This window comes from Thamnophis sirtalis, unplaced genomic scaffold (assembly GCF_051295495.1).
Source record: "Thamnophis sirtalis isolate CommonGarterSnake01/CBP01778 unplaced genomic scaffold, rThaSir2_p1.2 scaffold_4, whole genome shotgun sequence".
NCBI classification, from domain to species: Eukaryota; Metazoa; Chordata; class Lepidosauria; order Squamata; family Natricidae; genus Thamnophis; species Thamnophis sirtalis.
This window is the reverse complement of record NW_028261384.1, coordinates 9,232,932-9,251,209: the sequence shown is the minus strand read 5'-3', so window position 1 is coordinate 9,251,209 and position 18,278 is coordinate 9,232,932. Positions and strand designations below refer to the sequence as shown.

The following is an 18,278-nucleotide window of genomic DNA, read 5'->3' as shown; positions in this document are numbered from 1 at the left end:
CGCTGCAAAGGAGGAGGAGGCGTCGTCATCCTAAGCTGCTTCACGTCGCCCGCGGCGCCTCCCACCGCGCTGGCCAGGAGGAGGAAGCGGAGTCGTCATGGCCTCGTCTCCCGGGTTCTGCTTCTTGGGGTGGGACTTCAGCACCCAGCAGGTACCGAGAGCAGGAGGCGGAGGAGGCGTCGGTTGCGGCAGCAGCTGGGCGGGCTGCAAAGAGCAGTTTGGTCCGGTAGCAGCCGCAGGGCTCGGCCGCTTTCTCTCCAGCAGCGCCAAGCGCGCGCGGAGCAAGGAGACTAACCGAGGCTCCTACAGCGCCTCGGAGTGCACATCCCATCATCCCCGGCACACGGGATGAAAGTTATAGCCCGACCCTCACCAGAGAGTGTTTACTTGGGAAGGCTGGTTCAAAACAGAAGCCTGGGGGAGAAAAAAAACAACCTGGGACTCATTTTAGTTTGGGTAGAAAATGTACTATTAGCCAAGCTTCCCAGATGTGACGAAAGATCTCTCATTCTGCCTCTCTCTCAGAATAAAAGCATAAAAATAGTACTGTACGTAAAATTTAAAAGGCCAGGATAATTTAAAAAAAATATTTAAATAAATAAAACGTTATTTGTATATTAATTGAATAATACATATTAATTAAATCCTCCCTCAACAGAGTGGGGTGGGGTATCCTAGGGTAGCTTGCACTAGATCCCTCTCTTCCTCCAAACATTCTTTGCACATGTTCAATTCACTGAGGTCCTTATTCCTATAGGGACACAGTGGCTCAGTGGCTAAGATACTGAGCTTGTTGATCAGAAAAGTCAGCGGTTTGAATCCCTAACGCCGCATAACGGAGTGAGCTCCCATTACTTTCCCCAGCTTCTGCCAACCTAGCAGTTCGAAAGCACATAAAAAATGCAAGTAGAAAAAGAGGAACCACCTTTGATGGGAAGGTAACAGTGGAGATGCTGGTTCTTTGGCTTTGAAATGGAGATGAGCACTGCCCCCTAGAGTCAGGAACGACTAGCACATATGTGCGAGGGGAACCTTTACCTTTACCTTATTCTAGACTTCCGCTCTGTCAGACAGGTAGGCTTAAGATGAGAATCTTACATTTTCTCCAGCTCCTTCAGATAAAAACCCATATATGGTAGTCACTGACATATATGATTAATTGGGTTTAGAATCATAATGGAGAAAAGTTTGTAGGTGTTTTTCCTTAAATTTGTGCTCCAGTTCCACCCTGCTGTCATAAGGCCTGTACATAGGACTGCAATTTTATTATTGCTCAGTTTCCATTTATATAGCAATACTACTGTATTTTAACTTGGCAGTTTTTAAGATGTGAAGACTTCAACTCCTGGAATTCCCCAGCCAGCTGGCTGGGGAATTCTGGGAGTTGAAGTCCTCACATCTTAAAATTGCCAAGTTTGAAAAGAACTAATCTAGAATTCCACTATTATTTTTTGACAGGTTAGGCCACAGCCAAAATTTCAGAAGATGTTACTGCCAATTCTGCTATGTATCTCTAGGTGCAAACTCATGTTTCTTGTATTGAATAGAGATTTCTCTCTCTCAATGGATTAAATGAGAATTCTAAAGGTGTATTATTAAGCACGGCTTGTAACATTTCTTAAGGCATGGAGCCATTTGCCTTGACACCTGCATTTTAGAGAACTCTGTTCAGAAGGGATAAATATCATACTTTTAAAATAATTTTGATCCCCTTGTAAGGCAAACACTGCAAAGTGTTGGCATGAGCCGTTTTAAGACTCGTTGGAAGTTTACAACTTTATTTAAAAGCAAACCTGAAGTCGCTGAGCTGCTACATACTCAGATGAGGAACCAAAGGTTAACTATGCAGTTAACTGCTGTAGATTTCTTAATAGTTCAATATCCGTTAGACCAAAACAAACTAAAATTAGAGAGAAAGTGCGCGTCACCTTATAAATTCTTCTCGCACATAGATTCTGGATCTTTGAAGGGCAAGTTATGTAAACCTCCTCCTCTCTGTGTATCCTATGCTTTAAACACTGTGCATCCTGTGAAAATAATCGACAATTGTTTTATTCAAACAAGATATCCAGATTACAAAGTCCACTAGAATTAAAAATACTTCTTCGGAGGAGCTAGCTCAGTTTCACACCATGAAGGCTCAGCCATAGCTAGCCGCATGAGCCCTCCGGAATTGTCATTTAGAATAAGGGAAAATGTTAAAATCCATGGCAAGGAAATAGCCATATGTACTGCGTGCAGCTAGTTTGATTTTTAATTCTTGGACTGATCTTGAAAAAAGCTAAGCAGGTTTAGATGTGATTAAAACTTGGATAAGTGATACATGGAGACTCTAGGCCCGTGATGGCCAACCTATGGCACGCATGCCACAGGTGACACGCAGAGCCATTTTTGAGGGCATGTGAAGCATTACCTTGTCAGCTCCGGCGCGCATGAGCACGTTTTCCAGCTAATTTTCGGCCTTGATTTTCAGCCGTTTTTTTGCCCTCTGGAACCCGGAGGGCGAAAAACTGCCCAATGCCGAAACTAGAAATTAAGGACTTCCAGTTTGCGTATTTGCCACAGTTTGCCACAGGTCAGAATTGCAATCGTGTGGCTGCAGGGATTGTTTCTAGGAAAAGAAATGCTCATTCGGAAGAATGGATTTGTTGAGCAACCACATCATGTAGAAGATGGCCAGGCTGAGCCAGTCCAACTCACAATAAAATAGCACTGTTCCAATATTTAGAATAGAATAGAATAGAATAGAATAAGAGAGTTGGAAGTGACCTTGGAGGTCTTCTAGCCCAACTCCCTGCTCAGGCACTAAATCCTCCAGATACAGACAAATCGTTATCCAGTGTCTTCTTAAAGACTTCCAATGTTGGAGCATTTACAACTCCTGAAAGCAAGTTGTTCCACTGATTAATTGTTCTGTTGGGAAATTTGAGAGGTTCCCACATAAATGAGATTGTCAATCTATTTTCCAAAGCACCAAAAGGCACAAAAAGAAACAATGGATGGAAACTAACCAAAGAGAGAACAACCTAGCACTAAGGAGGAATTTCCTAAGGGCGAGACCAATCAACCAATGGAATGGCTTGTCTTCAGAAGTTGTGGGTGATCCATCACTAGAGGCTTTCAAAAAGAGTGAGGGAAGTGCACCCCAAAAGGACAGTGCCAGGCACCACTAAAACAATACAGAAAACCTATAACAGCCATTCCTCTTTTTTTAAAAAAGTCAACCCCAAAACAAACACAGCAGCTGAGAGGGAAACTAAGAGCAGCCGCTCAAGCTAAATGAAAGCCTGGGTGTGCTGCCAAAAGATATTAACCCTTCCAACTCCATTATTCTATGTTCTCTATGTTCTACATTGGGTGCTTCACAGCACAAGCAGTATAGCTGGATGGACCACACATGCATTAATATCACAGCCTGTATGATCAAAATGCATCATTGTCCCTTCCTGTATCTTTTCTCCCTAGAAGAAGCAAAAAGTAGCTAACACTGCAGCAGTTGTAAAAGGTCTTGGGGAATATAAGGTGATCACAGAAGTGTTACTTAATACTCTTCATAATGAAATAATGAAAATTCATAATGAAAATGTTTGTAATCTTCTCCTTCCTGAGGGGAAGAGGTTAAGCCCATCCCTAGATGGGTGATTGATGGGTTTCCCTGCCCCAATCCTGTCAGTTTCTGTTGTTTATTGACTTGATTCAGTGTGTATCAGCTGCACCTGTTAAGTGGTTCTTGGCTATCTGCCCTGAGCGATTAACTGAAGGGAGAGAGAGAAAAAAACACCTCTCATCCACTTTATTTTTAGCCGATTCTCTGAAATGTATAAGAAGTTAACTAGCGGTTCGGGTGAACCGGTGAGAACCGGCTGAATCCCACCTATGGGTCAAACACATTCTCACATCCCCAAAAGAGATAGTCCAGCCCCACTTGAAGTTCCCCCTTGAAGTCTGTTAACTCTTATCTAGCACCAATTTGCATTTATTCTGGCTCCAGGTTTCTTATGCCTAACACTTGATTTGCTTAAAGAACATGTAATGTGCTTTATGGCCATAATGACTCACTTTACAATTGTTGAAAGGCAGTTGCAAAATTGAGACTGATCATGTGCTTCAACTTACAACTGCAAAAATTGAAATTCAAGAGTCCATTGTGGTTGTAAATCAAGAACCACCTGTTTGCAAAGATGAGAGTGTTCTGACTCAAGTTTCCTTAAACAGCAAGAAGCAGAGCAAAACCCCTTTTATTTACACGACTGTGAATTCCTTTCATTCACAGTCCGCAAGGCTTAGCAAACAGTTTTTCAGAGGAATGTTTATCAACACGAACCTTATCTCATTTGGAGTGCTGCCAGATAACTAATTTCCAAACACAGGGTAAGGCAAAACTTGGCATACAGTCCCTTATAGTTATAAACAAAATTTTCCACTCTTGAAACGACCGAATGAACAAATTGTTCCCTGCAGAAGCCCCTTCCCCATTCGTTTCTCTTTTGTTTCCTATGGGAGGGGTCAATCACCTCCAAGGTGTGGCTTTACTCCCAAGTCAACTCTGCTTTCTTAGTTGTTCTTGTCTTCTGGAAGCTCTACGCAGGCGCACATTGGAAACAGGCTCCAGCTGTTCCTCTGTCTCTCTGCCTCCAATGCAGAGCCCTTGTCTGAGCTTTCCTCAGCCCCCAGGACTGGCCCATGTTCTTCCCCAATCTCCTCGCTGTCCAATTCTGCTGACAGCTCTGCTGGCTGCTAGTGGGCCACAACAGAGAGGTAAAATAAAGAACTGAATTATTCTCACATTATTTTGTTCAAAGGAACAATAACAACCCACCACAGCAGTACCATGGCTGTCCTCTTCCATTCTTGTCTTGAAATGAGCAGAAGAAAAAAATTGGTAGCTGTCTACCACAAATTAATGTTTTAAAAAATTGGGTTTTGTGAAAAACAACAGTAAAAGAACTGCTTGATCCTGCAGAAGTAAGGCCTGGGAACACTGAGGAAATGGAGAGATTTTTTTTCCCAGCCTAATCATGAGGACTTCAATCTCTTTTTAGCGAGGCTCTAATTTGCACCCGAGAAATAGGGCATTAATCAACGGCCCAGGCTTCGTGAGGGTAGGAAGAAGCCAGCATGAAGTATCACTTTTTAGATCACGTAGAAATGATGGCTTCTTCCGAATTCAGAATTAATAACATGTTCTTTCTCCAGCTGAAAGTAATTGCGGTCGACGAACGGTTGAGAGTCATCTACGAGGACGTTATTAATTTTGACAAGGATCTGCCAGAATTTGGGTACGTTTTTCTTCCTTTTGTTCTAATGTAACTGGTATACTGTAGATTGGTCCTCTTTGGATAAAGAAAATCGTGGGACTTGCAATCCCGACACATCTGGAAAATGCCTACAGGCATTTTCCAGATGTGTCGGGATTGCAAGTCCCAGTTGAAAGATTTGGCTCAAAATGTTTCCCAATCTTGGCAACTCATATTCGGTTTGACAAGGAACACAATGTTTTCCTAGGCACATATCCTTGTTTATGGATTTAGATGCTATTTTGGAACATAAACAGTTTTGATGAATGGCCCATCCCTGGAACAAATCTATGTTGTTTTGCTTAACTTTGGGTCAGTGTGACATTGCACTTAAGATGACATCCGTCTGGAATAATTAGCTAGAATTTTTGCTGACTAACTCCCAGGTGATGTTAAGAGAACTATGCTAGTTCCCAGAACTATTATTTATACAGCTTCTTGGAATAATTTATTCCTTTCTTTTTTAACCAACCATCTGAAACTTTTAAGAAAAGTTATCCAGGGTGATGGCTGGGGAACTTTGAGAGTTGAAATCCACACCTCTTAAATATGCCAAAGTTGAAAAACATTGGTTTAAGCTGGCTGGAATTCTGGGATTGTATTTACATGTATTTGTTGCCCATCCCTAAGTATGCACTTCACTGCTCCAATATCTGAGGGGTTGCCACAAAGAAGAGGGAGAGAAGCTATTCTCCAAAGCACCTTGAGGGCAGGACAAGAAGCAATGGTTGAAAACTAATCAAGGAGAGAAGCATTCTAGAACTAAGGAGAAATTTACCAGTGGAACATCTTGCCTTCAGAAGTTATGGGTGCTCCAACACTGGAAGCTTTTAATAAGAGATTGGACAAGCATTTGAATAGAAGAGAATGGAAAAGAATAGAATAGAATAGAATAACAGAGGTGGAAGTGACCTTGGAGGTCTTCTATTCCAACCCCCTGCTTAGGCAGGTATAATGCTACACCACTTCAGACAAATGGTTATCCAACATCTTCTTAAAAACTTCCAGTGTTGGAGCAGCCACAACTTCTGGAGGCAAGTTGTTCCACTGATTAATTGTTCTGTCAGGAAATTTCTCCTCAGTTCTAAGTTGCTTCTCTCCTTGATTAGTTTCCACCCATTGCTTCTTGTCCTGCCCTCATGTGCCTTGGAGAATAGCTTGACTCCCTGTTCTTTGTGGCAGCCCCTGAGATATTGGAACACGGCTATCATGTCTCCCCTAGTCCTTCTTTTCATTAAACTAGACATACCCAGTTCCTGCAACTGTTCTTCGTATGTTTTAGTCTCCAGTCCCCTAATCCTCTTCGTTGCTCTTCTCTGCACTCTTTCTAGAGTCGGTATAGGTATAGGGGTTGGACTAGAAGACCTCCAAGATCCTTTCCAGCTCTGTCATTTGAATGTTGTATTATTACTTCTAAATGAGAAAAATTACTTGGAGGATATACTTGCAGGTGAGAGGTATCTTTCTCACTATTCTCTCTTCTTTTCCACAATGGTGGTTCTCTGTTGCACAAGACCCAGCATTTTTAAAATTATTATTATTTAAATACTTTTTTAAAATTCTGCCCATCTACACTGCATTATGAAGATGCTGGAACAGAGGTAGAAGATCCGGGTTGTAGTTTTTCCTTAGACTTGGAAGCTGAGTGGATAATCTTGGTTTAGTTACTACTTTTCACTAAGAATTAAAGAATTACAGAGCTGGAAGTGATCTTGGAGGTCTTCTAGTCCAATCCTTTATGGCAGGGGTCTCCAGCCTTGGCAACTAAGAATTGTGGACTTCAATTCCCAGAATTCCTTTAAGACTTGTGGAGAAGCAATGTCCTTTATGACCTGTGGACTTTAATTCCCAGAATTCTTTAAGACTAGTGGACTTCAATTCCCAGAATTCCTCAGCTGAGGAATTCTGGGAATTGAAGTCCACAAGTTTTAAAGTTGCCAAGATTGGAGACTCCCGCTATGTGGTTCCTGACAAATGGCTGTCCAGTCTCTTCTTAAAAATCTGCAATGATGCAGTCAGTGTGGTGTAATGGGGAAGCTGCTGGATTGAGGTTGCCCATCTCGTCAAGAGTTGACTTTGAACAGCTTAACACAAAATAAAAGCAACTAGGTAAAGTGTTAAAGCAATAAAATGTTAACATTGTCTTAAAATTAACAAAGATGGCAAGGAAGGGAGCAAGGTGCACTTGGGCAGGGAGGTGGGGGCTTTATTTCAACCCATTCACTACCTCCAGAATGACATGGACCACAGGCCAGCTGGAATTCCTTGGCCAACAGGATCTGACCCTTTCTCTTGGTGCAGGCATGGGTGAGTCAGTTTCCCATATAACCAGGATTCATATCTTAAAGATTCTAGTTCTATCTAATTCATAGAAGCCACTTAGTGCCAGTAACTTCCTCTTAGCCAATGGCCAAGATCAGGGGTGGTCAACCTTAAACACCCAAAGAGCCACAAAAGTCCTAAACAGAAGCCCCCCCCCTCCATTTAATTCTGGAGCTGACCGGAAGTCTGGTTCCCCCACCATAGACTTTCCTCCTAGCATGGTGTCCTTTTTCCTCTACCTTCCCTAACCAAAAGCCCTATCAATTTTGGAGCTGACCGGAAAACCCATCTCTTACATCAGAGTCTTCTCCTGGCGCACCGTGCTTCCTCGCCCCAACTGGAAACTCCTCCCAAAATTGTGGGACCGACTGGCGACAGGGAGCCGCAGTAGAAGGATGAAAGAGCCATATGCGGCTCCAGAGCCGCAGTTTGCTGACCCCTGCTCTAGTCAGACTCTCTTAGAGGGTTCAAAATAATGACATTCCTACTTGATAGTTCTTGAGATTGGAAGATGTGCAGTCTTTGCACTTTCTTGGGATATATTTTCTTAATTTGTTTTGGAATGGAGCGCAAGTAGCCATTGACTTATAACCTCAGTTGGGGCTGGTTGCTAACTAAGCGATGAAGTCATTATGGAAGCCATCAAGGTAAAGACCTGATTTTATGACCATTTTTACCATGGCTGTTAAGAGAATCATGTCGTTTAGGTGAAATTTGGCTTCCCCAATTGATTTTGCTTGTCAGAAGCTGGCTTGGAAGGTCCACAAATCATGCTAATGTGCTCAGCTATTCTTACTAGGTATAGGTACTGACTTTACAGTGGTAGAGACTAACTTGATTCTGCATCTAATAACGGCAGCAAGACTGTTGGTGGCGCAATACTGGAAGAAGGAAGACTTGCCTACAACTCAAGAATGGACATTGAAAGTTACAAACCTAGCCGAGATGGCTAAAATATCGGCATATCTTAAAGATCACTCAAATGAGAGATATAAACGAGACTGGAAAAAATGGATTGACTATATACAAAATAAATATGGGACCAAGAAATTCCAGTTAGCCTATGCTTAAGATCAGAAATGATTTAAATTGTTTAAAGTTGGTTCAGCAAGAAGAAGCTAAGGTCAATGTAGAATGTTATTAATTTTTTTTATTTCTTTTTTTTTCTCAGTAGATTTTAGACTGTGTTTGTTAGAAATCCATACCGTGTACGGGTTCTGGGAAGTCGGGGGGGGGAAGTTAGAGGGGAGTTGGGGGAGAGGGTGGAGGGAGGGAGGGGTATATATTAGGCTAGACAAGAATTTGGTGGTAAACTAGAATTATTTTGATATACAAGAAATTGTACTTCGATGTCTTACTGATTGAGGAATGATGAAATGTTTGCCTTAAAAGAAATAAAACTTTTGAAATTATAAATAAATAAATAAAAAGTCATGCTAATGTGACTGCAAGGTTCAACAATCCTAAACGCCAGTTGCTCGAAAGCACCCAAATTGCAACCGCATAACAGCAGAGGGAGTCACCAACATAAATGTTGTAAATGAGGGTTTTCTTCTACTAATCTGATTAAAGCAAGAATAACATGGCTACATCAAAGCATCAGTGAAAGTGTCCAAATGTGTGTTAGTTCAAAAAATAACAATAGCCCCTTTGGTTTTATTCACTGGCTTAGAGCTGCATTTTAATACAAGAAGGGAATGTATCCTTTTTTCTCCCAATAAGTGTAATTTTATGCACAAGTCTGATCACTAGACAATTGTGTTTGGGAAGACCCAGAGCAGAAAAACAGGTTGCTGTAATGCTATTTGTTTTCAATATTCTTATTTCCTGCAGCACTCAAGGTGGTGTTTACATACACGATGACAGATTATCCGTCTCTTCTCCTGTGTTAATGTGGATCAAGGTAAGAATAAATATTTTGTTCATATTGCCAGTGCTTTTTTGAATATGTCATTTTGTGGATTTGCTTAGATTTGGGCAATAAAAACCTACCAGACTCTTATTTTACTGGCAAGGAAGAGAAACCCATTGTGGCATGTAGCTATTTCTTTCTTTCTTTGGGGAAAACTATGAAACTCTGGATTTTCATTTTGGATTCCACCCCCTCCTCAAAAGGAGCCAAATATGTATTCCTACTCCTTTGAAGCCAAGAGCCTGGCATAGTTCCTGTATGGAATACAGTTTAACCCAGATGTCAACCATGAGAAATGAGAAATAATTTAAACTGGTTTCCTAAGAGAGTTATTTCAAGCAGAAAACTATATGCTGAGATCTGCTTTGTTTTTTTTTGCGGCAGGATTTGTAAAAGTAGAAATGAAGGCATGGCTGTTATGTTCAGATATTGGCTAAATTCCCCACTTTCAGCCTCAATGTCTGATACATCTGTTGTTGTTGTTGTTGTTGTTATTGTTAGTTGCAAAGTCATGTCCTCCAGGCCTTCCTGTCCTCTACCACCCTCTGGAGTCAATTTAAGCTCACGCCTACTGCTTCAGTGACTCCATCCAGCCACCTCATTCTCTGGCATCCCCTTCTTCTTCTTTTGCCCTTTATCTTTCCCAGCATGAGGCTCTTCTCCAGGGAGTCCTTCCTTCTCATTAAGTGGCCAAAGTCTTTGAGTTTCCTCTTCAGGATCTGGCCTTCTAAAGAGCAATCAGGGTTGATCTCCTCTGGGACTAACCAGTTGGATGGCCTTGCAGTCCAGGGGACTCAATGCAGGAGTCTTCTCCAGCCCCATAGTTCCATTCTTTGGCACTCAGCCTTCCTTATTAGATATGATACATCTAATAGGTAATCCTACAGCTATAACCACAATAGGGATAAGAAAAAATGCACTTTTAAAAGTTATGGTCATTAAGTGAGGCTTCACATAACCACAGTATATTTTATAACTGTGGTCTTAAGTGAATCGCCATGGATGTTAAGCGAGACATATGACTTTGTCAGTTTCCCCACTGACTTTGCATGAGAGGAGTCCTCTGGGAAGGTTGCAAATGGTTGATCACATGGCCACGGGGCCATTGCAACGATTGTAAGTGTGCAAAATGACCGTATGATACATTTTTTAAAGCACAGTTGCAACTTTTAATGGTTGCTAAACAAGGGGTCCTACATGGGCTACCTGTATCCTGCCTGATAAATATTAATTCCTCCAGGAAACCCAAAATAAATAAAAAATTATATAAATTGGGATTCTCAAGTTAGATACGGATGCAGCTCAGCGGTGGGTTTCACATTTTGTTATCAACAGTTCACCGTGAGTGCATCCGCTCACTTTGTGGGCCCACCCCCGATTCCTGCTATTGGTTGGGGCGAACTGATCCAAATTGGCTGAATGCCACCTCTGATGCAGCTAGAACAAGACCAGCCAATGGTACCTCTTGAACAAAGAATATTCCTTCTTTGGGGTACATAACCTATTTCATTTTAAACCAACATTACATCTGATCCAAGCAATACGTTTTTGTTTGTACATTGCACACTTTACACTGTTGTGATTCAACCTCCTACCATTAGAATAGAATTCGGCTATTTTCTTGGAGATTTAAGTGAACTGGTCTTATGTGGCCAGTCCTTGACTTACAACCATTCATTTAGAGATTGTTCAGAGTTGAAAAAATGACTTGCGACCAGTTTTCACATGACCATTGCAGCACCCTCATGGTCAAGTGGTCAGAATTGGGGTGCTTGACAACTGTCATGCATTTATGACCATTGCACTGTCCTGGGGCCATGTGATCACTCTTTGTGACCTCCAACTGGCTTCCAAGAAGCTGTAGTGGCTCGCCAGCAGCCAACAGAGCTGGCAGCAGATTCAGACAGTGAGGAGGTTGGGGAGGAACATGGGCCAGTCCTGGAGTCTGGGAAATGCTTTGATGAGAGCTCTGTGTCGGAGGCAGAGAGGGGGCCAGAGCCGTATGCCAGTTATTAGCTGCCTTCAGAGTCAGACATCAGTGAGGCAGACAAACAGCTGGAGTCTGTTCCCAGTGTGCGCATGCGCATAAGTGCCAGACAAAGGGAACAGCTAAAGAACAGGGGTAGACTTGGGAGTAAGGCCACAGGTGAACGATGAATGGCCCCTCCCAGAGGAAACAAAAGAGGAGCGAAGGGGGAGTGGAGTTTGCAGGAGACAATTAGTTCGCTTCATTGGTTTGTGACTCTCCAAGATTCCTTGGCAAGTTTTGCAGATATCGGCCTGGCAACTCTCCAAGCCAGATAAGTTCTGTGACTATAAATCCTCCCTTGAAAGACTGTGCTGGATGTGAATGAGCAGAATTCAAAGCCAATTAAAAAAAGGGGGTTTTGTCGGGACAAGGAGTTGGCTTCATGCACTTGTACTTGTACTTGACGCCTCTTCACCCATCGTGGGTATAGGCGACTTCCATGGAAATTTGACGCCACTGTTTTCGGTCCTGGGCTGTTTGTAGCAATGTTTGCACATTGAGGCAACCGATATTGTTTAGCCCTAAAAAGGGCTGGTTGGAATGGATACGGCGATCCATGGAAGCTGTTTCGGCTGGATATACCCAAGGGGGCGCCAGTCCCAAGGGTCGACAGAGCCCGATTGGTGGGAACGGCTTCATGCTCTCGGGAAGCCGTGGTCAGAACAGGAGCGGGCGGGGGGGGGGGGGAACACCAGATTCACTTAATAGTTGTGGCAAAAATGGCTGTAAAATGGGTATAGCTGATCCTTTAGTTAACTGAATCTACTGGTTTTCATGCCTTTTTGAGTCTACCTTAACCAGAAGATCTGGACAAAGACACAGTCACAAAGATTTGTGTTTGTCCTGCTGAGTGAATAGTTCGATATTCATCATATTCATAGTTCGATAGACCTGGGCCAGAAATCATTGCTAATAGAAGGGAACTCCAATGCATTAAGATATTATGACCCATGGTGGCGCAGTGGTCGGAATGCAGTATTGCAGGCTAATTCTGCTGACTGCAGACTGCCAGCACTTTGGCAGTTCGGTTTTCCCCAGGCTCAAGGTTGACTCAACCTCCCTTCTTTCCGAGATCAGTAAAATGAGGATGCAGATTATTGGGGGCAATAGGATGATTCTGTAAGACTGCCTAGAGAGGGCTGCAAAGCACTATGAAGTGTATACACCATATTTTTCGGAGTATAAGACGCACCAAGATTTTGAAGAGATAAATTTTTAAAAAAAGGTTTGCACTCTGCAGGCCTCCCAAACCCTCTGCATGCTTCATTTTTTGTGAAAATCGGGGCATGCAGAGAGTTTGAGAGGCCTGCAAAGTGCTCCTGGGGGCTGCCCCCCCCAATGAGCAAAAATGGCATGTTTTTCATGAAAATAGACCCATTTTTTTGCATAAAACATGGCATGCCTAGGCTTTGGGAGGCATGTATAGTGTTGCTAGGGGCTGGGGGGCAAAAACAGGCAAAAAACAGTCCCTTTTTCATTCATTTTTGCTCTCACCAGCTCCCAGGAGCACTTTGCAGGCCTCCCAAACCCTCTGCACATCCATTTTTGCAAAGGGAGCGGGGTTTGGGGAGGCCAAAAATGCTGTATTCAGTGTATAAGATGCACCCAGATTTTTTTTGGGGGGGAGAAATGTGCGTCTTATACTCAGGAAAATATGGTAAGTCTTAGTGCTAGTGCTATATTCCTCCACTCCTGAATGCCCCTGCTTGCTATGGGAGTTTTGTAAGCTTCTTTTTCTTTGCAATTGGCAGAAAGCAACTCACAGGAGGGCTGCCTGTGAAATATTCCCCCCACCCGCTCTGTGGATGGTGTGTCTGGAGGAATGGCATTTTTCTTCTTAATAAGAGCTGCCATAGATTTTGGTAATTGGCTGCCTTGCAATATCTGTTAGATGATTCAGCTACTTAGTTCAGCATTATTAAAACTGGGTTATGCAAGGCACTATTATGTTTGCCAGACAATCTATAATTTGTTTGTTTACTATCTCTCAACGTTCTCGAGATTTCCTTTGATGATGCAGTTTTTCCCCCGCTTCCTTTAAATAGTTGCATTTTTTTATACCATTATTTAACCTAGCAGATGTGATCATTCAAACAGGATGCCAACGCTTTCGCCTTGGCTGATAATGCAATTTTCACATAATTACACCGTCTCCTTTGTTTTTTTTAATTTGTATTTAATTTAATTCTTATCACATTTGTATTTAATTCTTATCAAAGCTTTATTGGTCTTTTCCAAGTTTTCATCATAAATACTGTTCCCCCGCTCGCTTTTTTTATTTATTTAAAGGAAGATAAACGATTCTGGTTTCCATCTGGATGATGAGACCCTGTTCCTTGTGCAGTTGATACTTTAACTCTTGGAGGATTTTTTTTTCTTTTTTGAGAGGGACAGACAATCAAACAGACAATGGTTTTAGAGGATTAGAGGACTGGAGGCTAAAACATACAAAGAACAGTTGTAGGAACTGGGTATGTCCAGTTTAATGAAAAGAAGGACTAGGGGAGACATGATAGCAATCTTCCAATATCTCAGGGGTTGCTACAAAGAAGAGGAAGTCAAACTATTCTCCAAAGCATCTGAAGGCAGGACAAGAAGCAACGGAAATTAACGAAAGAGAGAAGCAACTTAGAACTAAGGAGGAGAGGCGGTGCCTGATGTCGCTACGACACGACATGCAATCTTGGGGCTCCAGGATTGCTGTCGATATCTCTGTTGCTGGATGATCCTTTTGGATCTAAACCGTTCTGAAGGAACGGTGATAGAGAAGGACACGTCCTGCTGATCTCTGGGGCATAGCAAAGCCTCTGATCAATCCAGGAAAAAGCTCTTTTTGTTGGCTACAAGAGAAGCAGCCAAAATGGCTGCAGAAGGTAGGGACAGACCCCTGAAACGGAAGCAGAATAGGAGAGACAGTGTGTCGAAATGGTGAGAAAAATCCTTATTATTAGAGAAGAGAAAACCCAAAAGACTTAGAGTTAAAATAAAATTGAAGACACAAGGAAGCAAGGGGCAAATTAACCCTGGTTTAAAACTATTGTGTTATCTTTTTCACTTTAATTTTGTTTGTTTTCTGTGAATGGACTTTTTACAAATGCCTCTTACTTTTAAACTGAACTGGTCTTTTTTTCCCCTTCTTTATACTTTTTCCATTTTTTGTATTTGTGGATTAAAAGTTTCTTTCCTCGCAAGGCTCGGCCGGATCGTAATCTTTAAACATTTTTTTCTTTTCTTCCGGAGTTTGGAGCTTGGAAAGAGAGGCAAAAACAGAAGGAAAGGATGTAACACTACCATCTAGAGGCTAGAGGCTTGGCAACATCTGATAATACAAAGCTATTGGCTTTGTGTACGGAAAGGGTCAGTGGAAAACGTCTTGTTTATACAGGTGTTTCTTTGAAGGAAAGAGAAAGCTTTGACTTGAAAAACTTTACTGAATTTGTTTGAAACCTAGCAAAAGCCTTGGATGTTTTAGTGGCAATGTTTATAACCTGGAAAAATGGCCCAATATGAAGAAGAAAAGGGACTAACATTGCAAAGAATTATGCTAGAAATTCAAAAAATCTTAATAATCACAGAGAGAATTGAAAAGAGACTTGAAATTATAGATCAAAATACAGAAAGTATGGAGGGAAGAGTTGAGAATACTTATAAAACAACGATGAAATTTGAGGACAGAGTTCAAAAAACTACAGAGACACATGAAAGTGTTAAGAAAATTGCTGACACTGACAGCAAATCGAGAATGGAGGGAAATGATAATTGCGAAATACGGAAAGGAGAGATCGATGAACTGGAACTCTATCTCAGATGTCAAAATATAGATGAAGAACAGAGAAAATTTGGCAGAAATAATGAGAGTAATTTTGGCAGAAGCACCAGTGATAACAAAAGTCAAGCTGATGAAAGGAACAGATAGAGGGTTTCGAATTTTTATAAGATATGCAATGAATAACAAATTGTCAAGAGAAGTCCCCATAAGACTTATCAAGAAAACACTTAGAATACAGATTCTACAAATGGCAAGAGATATTGGACTGCACTATTTCTGGAAGGATTCAGGATGATGAAATGAAATGTCACAATAAAATTTAGTTAAATGTAGTTAAATTTTGAGTACTATGTATAAGACAAAGTAATAATAGCTATGGTCAAATAAATGATCAATAATGATAATAAAGCATTTATATATACTAGATTGATAATATGAAATTTTATACAAACTAAGTGAGGATGATGGAGATCATGTTTAAAAACTTTTTTTTTATAAAAGATAAATAATTCTACATAGAATAGAATATAAAGATGTAATATCATTGGATGATTTCAGGATGATGTAATGAAATGCCATAATATAAGTTTACTTCAAATTTAATATGTTTCATATAAAAAGGATGTAATAATAGCTATGCTTAATGGATGTTTAACAATTATAACAATTTGTATACATGTATATTATATTGATGATACTAATAATGGAAAAAACATGGAATTGAAAATTATTAGAGAATGTTATCAATGCTAAAATAATAGAATGACTGAGAATAGGATATAAAAATTCTTTATTATTGGATATATTGAAGATGATATAATGAATCATTATAATATAAATGGATACATATTTAGAATACCTTGTTTAAAATGGAGAAACAATAGTGATAATCAAACAAATGAAGTATAATAATATTGTATACAAAGATATTTGATTTGACAATATGCGATTTTTGATAAAGCTCAAGTGATGACTATGGAAAGGACGCAGAAAGACTTTGTAACCAGTCGACACACTGTAGGCAGTTGAAGAGGTTTTTATGTTTTATGTTTTGTGCGTTTATGTTTGTTTGAAAATAAAAATTTTATTAAAAAAAAAAAAGAACCAAGGAGAAATTTCCTGACAGTTAGAACAATTAATCAGTGGAACAGCTTGCCTTCAGAAGTTGTGAATGCCCCAACACTGGAAGTTTTAAAGAAGAGAGCCCAGAAAGAGATCCTCACAGGGCTCAAAGCATTTTTGTGAGCAGATATGAGTCTAGAGCAGTGATGGGCAACCTTTTTGGCGTGGTGTGTCAAAAATCAGCAAAAAATCGAGCATAACTCGCGTTGCGTGTCACTTTGACAAAAACATAATTTTGCGCAATTTATAGTTTAAACCAGTGTTTTTCAACCACTGTGCCGCGGCACACTAGTGTGCCGTGACATAGTGTAAGGTGTGCCGTGGGAAAAACACTTTATATATAGTCAATATAGGCACAGAGTTAAATTTTTTTAACATTTTCTAATGGTGGTGTGCCTCGTGATTTTTTTCATGAAAAAAGTGTGCCTTTGCACAAAAAAGGTTGAAAAACACTGGTTTAAACTACAAAAATGTATAATTGCAATATATAATTGTATTTAATAAACCAAAAACAAATTATTTAACATACCTGCTTAGTAACTTCTTTGTTCATCAGTCGATTTCATATGTTGCCCTTGATATTATTGAACTTGTTTGGGGTGCCGTGAACCAGGGCTGTGGAGTCGGCTGCTTCCAGCTCCACGTCCTCATCAACATGCCGCTCCAGCCCGCCCCTGCTATGAATATTCCTAGTGACGCGAGGGCTGCTAATGGCACTCATAGTTCCCGTTGGCATTCCGCTGTTCCCTGCTGTGGTGCGGTCGTAACCGACAGTCCCAGTACAGGAGTAGACTCTCTGTGCCGGCCTGACTGGAGAGAGGCGCACACTGTTCTAATCACTGTTCCCGCGCTCCTCTCCTGAGGGTCCTCCCTCGCCGCGCTGATGACGTGTGTGCGCACGGCACGCACGCCTTACCAGCAGCCCCTGCGCTCAGAAAGGGGCGGCGGCGATACAGTAAGTGAGTGTGGGCGGGGGAGATCACACGTTCCCCCCCCCCGTTCCTCCAGCACAGATTCTTTCATCCTCGGCGGCCATGCAGGAGCCGAGGATGAATCGCATGAAATCCTGTGCGTGTCACCCCAAATGGCTACGCGTGTCAGCACTGACACGCGTGTCATAGGTTCGCCATCACTGGTCTAGAGCTTATTCTGTCAACTGTTTTCAAGTAAGACAATATTTAGTGTCTGTGGCCATAAATCAATGACTACTTGCACTCCATTCCAAAACAAATTACGAAAAATGTATCCCAGAAATGTGCAAAGACTACATATCTTCCAATCTCCAATAGGGATGCGGTGGCTCAGTGGCTAAGACACTGAGCTTGTCGATCAGAAAGATCAGCAGTTCGAATCCCTAGCACCGTGTAACGGAGTGAGCTCCCGCTACTTGTCCCAGCTTCTGCCAACCTAGCAGTTTGAAAGCACGTAAAAAATGCAAGTAGAAAAATAGGAGCCACCTTTGGTGGGAAGGAAACAGCCTTCCATGCGCCTTCGGTGTTTAGTCATGCCAGCCACAAGACCACGGAAACATCTTCAGACAACGCTGGTTCTTTGACTTAGAAACGGAGATGATCACTGCCCCCTAGAGTCGGGGGAAACCTTTTATAACAATATTTAGGGGGAAAAAATAAGTGGGGAAAAATAATGATTTACAATAGTTTGTTTAGTGACCATTTGCAGTTGCAATGGCACTGAAAAAGTGTCTTAGGACTATTTTTCACACTTACAACCATGTGTAACTGGACTCAGCAACTGTTGTAAAGTGCAAACTGGTTGCCTAGCACCCAAAGAGAGATTACGTGACTGCAGGAGTGCTGTGCTTAGCAC

General features: G+C 41.5%; 1 protein-coding gene across 1 annotated transcript in view; it reads left to right on the top strand.

Moving 5' to 3' along the window:
- Window positions 1-18,278, top strand: part of XYLB (xylulokinase) — a 158,861-nt gene continuing 140,583 nt past the window's right edge. The window contains exons 1-3 of the mRNA XM_087712447.1: window positions 1-151; window positions 5,197-5,279; window positions 9,453-9,522. Of these exons, the coding sequence (XP_087568573.1) occupies window positions 98-151; window positions 5,197-5,279; window positions 9,453-9,522 (207 nt within the window). The 5' untranslated portion in view covers window positions 1-97. The remainder of the gene's footprint in view (window positions 152-5,196; window positions 5,280-9,452; window positions 9,523-18,278) is intronic.